Here is an 8784-nt window from a genome sequence, read left to right on the forward strand (position 1 = left end):
TCCTGGCAGTGCCCTCTGCCAGTTCAAATGTCTGTGTGGATCATGGGATCTCTTGTAGCTAGGATCTTAGAGGTCCATGACAAGCGTGTGTGACCCATAGTTCCTTCACTCTCTGCTTCCTTAGGTCCCGTTCTGGACCAAGAGCTGGTCCTGGTGTCTGGTGACACCATCTGGCTTCCTAGCTTCCTCCCTCTTCAAACTCAGTGTCTGTATTGCCGCTCTACTGACTTTATGTGCTTCTTTTTCCCCCAAAGATCTGTTCAAAGTGTGACGATTTACTTAATATTTTGTTTTCTCTCTGTGGAAGAGGTGTTTCCTGACTGCATCTGGTTGATCATCTTGCCCCCCAGCTAAAAGTGTAATTTGCATTTTGATATAATTGTCTCTGTGTCTGAACTTTATTGCAACTAAAAATTACTAGTTTTATGTTAGACTATTCTCAGTCTTCCTTCTTCATTACCAAACCTTATTGTTTGATCTTACAGAAGCAGTGGAAACTGCATCTTCAGAAGATCGACATGTGGATGGAGAGATTGAAGTTCTTCAACAGGCATTATATATGAAAATGATGCAAAATAAATATGAAACACTACAGATGGATCAGGAGAGGTTGGAAGAAGAACTAGTGAACTTCAAAAGTCTCATGGAAATGAATATGTTAGAATGTGGTCTATTGGAACACCATAAACAGGAGGTTGAAAAAGAGCAAGGCAGGAGATAATAGAACAATTAGAAAAAGTCAATCTATTTTTACAGGTTAGTTTATTATCCATAATGTGCCTTCATTCATTTCACTGCAAATTATAGTTTGGATATAAACATTGTATGTGTTTCTTCTACTTCGCTTGTAGCAATTTGTTTGGTAGATTTCTAGAAGGAAGATGATATCTGTTTCTCTCTCTAAATATTTCACTTGCCACCATTATTGTAACTAAATTGATCTTCCATAATAATGATACTCATTAGTGAATCATTTGATTACTAAAATCAGTTGGTATAAAACAAGACTAATAGAGAAAGAAAAATGTGATTTAAAAATTATACTACACTCTTAAAATATTCTTAAGTTATATTGTTCAACTTTTTAGAATTTAAATTGACTCTGTTATTCTTTGGAGTGTTACATTTTATGAGTACTACCATAAGCACGATTTCATTTTTTTATAATTCAGATTAAATTATTAACTTAGCTGATACTGATAATAAATATATTAAACTTGAGATTCTTTTTTCATATAGTTAAAAATGCTCTCTAGATCACTGACCCAAAACAAAAAGAAACAAATACACAATAGTTGTTCAGGCTATAATTTTTTATGTACCCTTTTAATTTGTTTTAGACACAAGAAACATCTCAAGAAGAGCTACAGTGGTTAACAGAGGAAAACATTGCTTCCATGTAAATTCAGATGGAACTTATAATTGAAAATCTGGAATTCGAACTCTACAAAGCAAACACTTCAGAAGCAGACTATAATACAGCAGAATTGGAAACATATAAGAAACTGTATCTAGAAGAATTAAAAGCTAGAGAATCTCTGTCAGATAAATTAAGCAAGTACGTCAAAAGACAGAATCACAGAAAATAAATGAAGCTCATTAATTTGCCTCAAAAGCATAATTTTTAGTGAGACAGATTCATAAGATTGGGGGAAGCAAAAGCTAACTAGATTAGACAATTTTGGAAAATGATGTTAGTAAATGAACTTACTTTTAAAATGTTAGTCTAGGACAATTCATACCACTCCCCTGTTTTTTTTTTGGTGGGGGTTTTTGTTTGTTTGTTTTTCTTTTGTTTTCTGTTTCTTTCTGTTGCCCAAACTAGAGTACAGTCAGTGGCATGATCTCGACTCACTGCAACTGTGCCTCCAGGGTTCTAGCAATTCTCCGGCCTCAGACTCCCAAGTATGACCTTTCATGTTCTCACCACACCCAGCTAAGTTTTGTATTTGTAGTAGAGACGGGGTATTGCCATGTTGGCCAGGCTGGTCTCAAACTCCTGACCTCAAGTGATCTGCCCACCTTTGCCTCAAACAGTGCTGGGACTACAAGCATGAGCCATCATGCCTGGCCTGATTTTTGGTTGTATATGGTTCTTTTTCCCCTTAATATTCTTTTTTTTTGAGACGGAGTCTTGCTCTGTCGCCAGGGCTGGAGTGCAGTGGCTGGATCTCAGCTCACTGCAAGCTCTGCCTCCCGGGTTTACGCCATTCTCCTGCCTCAGCCTCCAGAGTAGCTGGGACTACAGGCGCCCACCACCTCGCCAAGCTAGTTTTTTGTATTTTTAGTAGAGATGGGGTTTCACCGTGTTAGTCAGGATGGTCTCGATCTCCTGACCTCGTGATCCGCCCGTCTCGGCCTCCCAAAGTGCTGGGATTACAGGCTTGAGCCACCGCGCCTGGCCCCCTTAATATTCTTATGTAGTTAACCTGATCTACTAATCTTTCTGCCAAGTATCTGGAAGCTTCATAATTTAGACAGTGATACTGTAATACAATTGTTTGTCAGCATTCCTCTATATAGAAATATTAATTAGTTTAATTATTTTTGATAAGATCACAACTTAAACTGAAAAAAGGGTCAGGTACTTCTACTCCTTTGCACATTCTGGCACTCAGTAAATTAACTTTCCTTGATTGCAATCTTTGGTATTATCCTTAGAGGTCACCTTGGAACAAAGTATTTTGTACAGTTTTTCCATTCCACATAAAGGCATAGTTGTGAAATAGGGAATGGTTAACACAGGGTTGAAAGGAAATATAATTCATAAAGTGGTGAAAAATAACACCTTGGTCAGCCTGAGGTGGTGGGTGGAAGACCAAAAGGGCAGGCCCTACTTCTAATGCCTTGGCCAGGATTTTAGGAGCAAAATGCCTTTGGAGATGATTAAGTTCTCTTTGATCTCAGCTGTCTCCTTCTCCCCTGAGAGCTGTTCTGAATGATTCCTTGGTGCCAAATGCTTAATTTTTCTCAGATAATGGGTGAAATGTACAAGAGTGTTCAATAGAAATGTCTGAAAATGTCTTTGAGAGACAGTTTTTTTTTTTTTTTTCTGTAACTGGTTTACTAAATACAAGCTTCATTTTATTTATTTTACTGTCCATATTTAAGGAGTAAGACATGATGTTTTAATGTGTTTATACACAGTCAAATGGTTACTCTAGTCCAGCAAATTAGCATCTTTAACATTTCATGTAGTTACTCTTGAAACACAAGTATTTTCCCCTCCCCTCCCCTCCCCTCCCTTCCCTTCCCCTTCCCCTTCCCTTCCCCTTCCCCTTCCCTTCCCCTTCCCCTTCCCCTTCCCCTTCCCTTCCCCTTCCCTTCCTTTTCTTTTTCCTTTTGAGATGGAATCTCCCTATGTCCCCCAGGCTGGAGTGCAATGGTGGGATCTCGGCTCACTCCAACCTTCTCCTCCCAGATTCAAGCAATTCTCCTGCCTCAGCCTCCCAAGTAGTTGGGATTACAGGCGTCCACCACCACGCCCAGCTAAGTTTTGTATTTTTAGTGGAGACGGGGTTTCTCGCCATGTGGGTGAGGCTGCTCTCGATTTCCTGAACTCAGCTGATCCGCCGTCCTCAGTCTCCCAAAGTGCTGGGTACAGGGTTGAGCAACCACCACACCACCACTGCTGGCCTTTCTTTTTTTTTTTTTTTTGGAGATGGAGTCTTGCTCTGCTCTGTCACCCAGCCTCAAGTCCAGTGGCACAATCTCGGGTCACTGCAACCTCCGCCTCCCAGGTTCAAGAGATTCTCCTGCCTCAACCTCCTGATTGCTGGAATTACAGGCGCCCAGCACCGCGCCCGGCTAATTTTTGTATTTTTAGTAGAGACGGGGTTTCACCATGTTGGGCAGGCTGGTCTCAAACTCCTGATCTCAAATGATCCACCAGTCTCGGCTTCCCAAAGTGCTAGGATTACAGGTGTGAGCCACCGACCCCGGCCTAAACACAAATATTTCTTTTTGTTTGTTTGTTTTTGTTTCTGAGGCAGAGTTTCGCTCTTGTTCCGCAGGCTGTAGTGCAATAGCGCAATTTTGGCGCACCGCATCCTCGGCCTCCAGTGTTCAAGTGGTTCTCCTGCCTCACCCTCCCGTGTAGCTGGCATTACAGGCATGCACCACCAAGCCCAGCAAATTTTTGTATTTTTAGTAGAGACAAGGTTTCTCCATGTTGATGAAGCTGGTCTCGATCTCCCCACCTCTGGTGACCCACTGACTCTGCCTCCCAAAATGCTGGGATTACAGCCATGAGACACTATGCCTGAGCTAAACACAAATATTTCTAATGGTATCTTTAAGAATCTTGTAAGTAGAGCCATTTCAGAAGGCAACAAGTGTGACCTGTTAATCCATACATCATTAATAGCTTTTGCTCTTCCCTCCCTACTTTGTTTGAATTACTTGTTTGTTAGAAACCCTCAAGAAATACATGTACTTCTTTACAACAATTTTAAAATTATAACTGTATACAGTACATAGGCTCTAATACACTTTCAGAGTTAAAACATGGTTTGTTGTATCTTTCATTGACTCATGGTCACTATTTAAACAACGCAAGTCATTTAGACATCATTTGTTAAAAAACAAAATACTCAGCATCTGTCTTTTGCAATCTTCACAGATGTAAAGAAATTCTAGCAGATGTCAGTACCAAACTTCTTCAAGAAAATGAGTGGAGCAGATGTTTATTTACTTCTCATACTACAAGGCCAGTTCTAGAGTCACCATGCAATGGAAATCTTAATGATAATTTAGATCTCAACAGAATACATATTCCAAGAGAAACCTTAATGATTCCTACCTCAAGCTCATTGTCTTCAAATATCAGAATGGAGAACGACTTGTCAAAAGTTAGGTATAGTATTATTTTTTCTTTGGTTTTCAGACTTCTGATATAGTTCTCTCTATATTTTTGGCAAAATATTGAGTTGTCTAACTGACTCATGTATTTTAAATAAAGGCCATAATTATCTGTGTTTTTAAGGAAAGGAAACAAACCTTACAGCTTTTTCTTTTTTTTTTTTTTTTAAGTCCCTGGGGTTCTAATTGTCAAAAGATATTCATTTGTTAACGTTACTCAATAAATGTAACTATACCAGCACATTTAAAATTTCTGTAAAAATTACATTTAAGTTAGATTGTGGAAATGTACTGGTATTGCCTAACAACCAAAGTTATACTTGGAGATGCTTTGGCTTACTTTCTGTTTTTTTTTTTTTTTAAGTTCTAGGGTACATGTGCACAACGTGCAGGTTTGTTACATATGTGTACATGTGCCTTGTTGGTGTGCTGCACCCATCAACTCATTATTTACGTTGAGTATATCTCCTAATGCTATCCCTCCCCCCTCCCCCTACTCCACAACAGCCCCGGTGTGTGATGTTCCCCTTCCTGTGTCCAAGTGTTCTCATTGTTCAATTCCCACCTATAAGTGAGAACATGCGGTGTTTGATTTTTTGTCCTTGTCATAGTTTGCTGAGAATGACGGTTCCAGCTGCATCCATGTCCCTAACAAAGGACATGAACTCATCCTTTTTTCTTACATGATTACATCCTTAATTGCTGTTGTACTTACAGCATTTCAATTCAATTGTTGCAAAATGTGCCTGTTGCTGTGCAGTTGTACAGTGGTTTTTAAATACTTAAAGCAATATTTGAATTCTTAAAGTGGAAGTTCACTTATGTCTATCTTACCATCACTCAGATGATTTATGGCTGAGATGGCAATGATATCAGGAGTAGTTAAATAGCAAATATGACCAAACAGAATACATTCTGTTCTTTCTACTCAGAATTCCATGTAAAACTGCACAGGGTTCCCAGCTCCCTAGGATATGACACTTGCAAACTTTCAAGGTTCAACTGAACAAGAACTTTTCAATCCAACTGTTAGGGTAGCCAGTTAGTCAGACATAACAGGCAGAAGGAAAGGTAGCTATGTAGGAAGAAACACCGCAGAACAACTCTTAAGATGCTCAGTAATTACTCATTCTATGGTTGAACTGTCAGAATGCGTTAACTACAATCTGATAAAGAAGGGGAAAGGCAAAAGGGGAATTCTTAAGAGCTGTGTGGGCACAATGAGTACAAATTTGAGTGCTATACTACCTTCCTGGGGTGGAGGTAATGAGCAATGCCATCATTGGGTAGAATTTGTCTTGATCACGGGTTCTGTATATGCACATTAACCAAGAGTAAGGGAGGGTCCCCCAGCCTGGGTGTGAACTGGGCAAGAACAAAGGCAGGAACCTAAAGAAGAAAGTGAGAGAAAAGATCAAATGCAGAATGTATTGAGGCTGTTCCCAGCCAAGTCAGCCCACTCTTCTCTTAAAGCATACTGTTACTTGCACAATAAATGTTTTGCTGGATTTACTAACTGGTTTTTTGGCTGAATTCTTTCTTGCAAAAAAGACAAGAGCTGAGGATACTTTCTGGAACTCCAGGCTTGGCCATACCTTTTGGTGCTGTGACTTGCATCTTGTTGTGAGTTGGGGACTGTGCTCACCACTGTCTCCTCTCACATGTCTGCTCCTATGCAGCATAGACTGTGAGAATGCTGAGCATGCTAAGCAATCTCCCTAGCATCTCCACTTTGTGTGTTCAACTGGAGCACTTTCACCTAATGCCCAACAGAGCTTCCCAAGCACAGAATGCTTTTTTCTTGACAGAGAAGCTAAGGCTTCTGATTACTTCCATATTCTCACAACTGACCTCTGGGGACTCACCACCCTGTCTTTCTTCACAGTTGCTCCTGCTGCCCGTGCCATCATGGCATCTCTCTTGCTAGCCAATGCCACCTCCTTTGCCATGTCTCTTCCCAGGTAGGCCACAATAGAATGGCTTTTTGCATGCTCTGTCACCACCTCCTCTGCACTAATTCCACCTCCAGATGGAATGTAGGTAAATTTTAGGTGCTATGGTCTAGGTTTAGGGGTCTCCTTGGATGTACCTAGTACCCAATTTTCTCTCCATGTTCTTACCACTGAATTCTCAGGGATTTACCAATCAACTTCCCTCTTGTCTCTAGTCCTCCCCACTGTCCTTGACATGCTTTGCCTGTATGCAGAGGATTATCACTGAAGGCTACAAAAGTATAATTGGGCAGAGTCATCTATAATTAGATGCAAGACCTATGGACTTAGGGGGTCAACAGACCAAATGAGGGGAAGAGGTCACTGCTTGGTTGGGAGCATGTAGTAAGGGTGCACGAAATCTGAAGTTCTTCACAGACTAGGGATACCTGGTCTAGTGTGGGAAAGGGATGGAAAGGATGCTCTCTTCCTTTCACAATGGATGAGAATGGACAGAGAGCGAGGATGCTCACACTCCACTAGCCTTTTCTTCTCTCTGTTTTTCAGATGGGCATTCAACACTCCATACTGTAGGACTCTCCCCTTGGATGCATTCTCAACAGTTAGGACAAGTCTGATCCCCAGACATTAGAGAAAACTATATTAGTTTTCCTCTGTAATGCTTTATAGCATCAATACAAACTATATGACTAGGAAGACTGGCCAGAAAATGGTAGCCTTAATTTTAAGACCATCTTGCAGTTGGACCTACTTTGCAGGTGACAGGGAAAATGGTCAGAGGTGCCCTATGTCCAGGCCATTATGGCTCTAAAAGAAGACCAGGATCTCTGCTAAAAATGCAGATGGGACTCTGCCATCTTGGCTCTCATGAGCCCGTCAGCAGATAATTCTCCCATAAATGTCTTAGGAAATTTCCCAGCAGAGCATCCTCAGTTTCCTTTAATCCTCCCACTGAGGATCCAAAGCCACCAGCTCCTTGTTCTCACCCGAGGAACAAGAATAGGCACTGGGACACGAGGCTCTGGAAGCTGTTATCAACTGGGAGAAGTTCTACATCTGCCTTAAAATGTTCAATGGACAGTTAGCTATGCTTTGCGTGACTTGTGCCACTTTCTCAAGAAACAGCTTTCAATAATGTGCGAATGGCTCTTTTTGGAAAAAATATTTCCAAGACTATAGAACAAGTTTGTAGGGCCTGTGCCCTTTGCACATTAAATGTTTTGCACATTAAACAAAGAACCAAACCTCCTTTTCTTTTCCAGCCAGTCCAATGGAGGGGCAGTTATCCTGGGAGGACTGGCCGTTTGACTTCACCCGACTTCTTGCCTGTCAGGGATTAAATATCTTCTGGTCTTTGTAGACATATTTGCAGGTTGGATATGAACTTACTCCATGTGAATGGAAAAAGCAATGGGTGTAGTATAGGCCCTCCTCAAGGAGGTCATCCCTGGTTTGGCATCCCCAGGTCACTGCAAAGTGATAATAGTACATCCTTCACTTCACAGGTTACTCAACTTGTTTCCCAGGCCTTGGGAATCAGTTACTTTCTAAATTCCTCCTGGCACCCACAACACTGTTGAATCGTTGACAGAATTAACAAATCTCTCAAGCAAACCTTGGAAAAATTATTCCAAGAAACTTCAAACCATGACCAAAGCAATTACCTCTTGCTCTACTAAGGATGAGAAATATACCCATCTTTAATTTACAATTCAGTTCTTTTGAGTTATTATGTGGAAGACCCTTTCTTCACTTTCCTATTGGATACTGAACCTAACAATTCTAATTATGTTGATTCCCTATCCCAGTTTCAGCTGGTGGCTCAAAAACTTGGCCAAAATATATTTCACACCCTGAAAACTCTGACCAAATTTTAAACCCACCCATACTCAAATTCTCATCAAGACTTGGAAGGATGGAACTCCAAACTCTCAACTGAGTCTTATTTGGAGAGGTCCTTACACTGTTTTAC

At 40.8% G+C, this 8784-nt stretch overlaps 1 protein-coding gene across 1 annotated transcript; it reads left to right on the forward strand.

Moving 5' to 3' along the window:
* The first annotated feature begins 1409 nt into the window (after nucleotides 1–1409).
* Nucleotides 1410–6422, forward strand: LOC117083889 (ankyrin repeat domain-containing protein 26-like). The gene is made up of 3 exons (XM_033212055.1): nucleotides 1410–1558; nucleotides 4622–4851; nucleotides 6409–6422. The coding sequence occupies exons 1-3, from the start codon at nucleotides 1410–1412 to the stop codon at nucleotides 6420–6422; spliced, it is 393 nt and encodes a 130-aa protein (XP_033067946.1).
* The last annotated feature ends 2362 nt before the right edge of the window (nucleotides 6423–8784 follow it).

The sequence above is a fragment of the Trachypithecus francoisi genome, unplaced genomic scaffold (genome assembly GCF_009764315.1).
Source record: "Trachypithecus francoisi isolate TF-2019V2 unplaced genomic scaffold, Tfra_2.0 Contig00401, whole genome shotgun sequence".
NCBI classification, from domain to species: domain Eukaryota; kingdom Metazoa; phylum Chordata; class Mammalia; order Primates; family Cercopithecidae; genus Trachypithecus; species Trachypithecus francoisi.

Bases quoted from the DNA above. Each gene is read 5' to 3' on its own strand.
- LOC117083889 (XM_033212055.1), top strand. From the start codon at position 1,410: ATGGAACTTATAATTGAAAATCTGGAATTCGAACTCTACAAAGCAAAC. The intron at 1,559-4,621 runs GTACGTCAAAAG...CAATCTTCACAG, and splicing joins CTGTCAGATAAATTAAGCAA to ATGTAAAGAAATTCTAGCAG.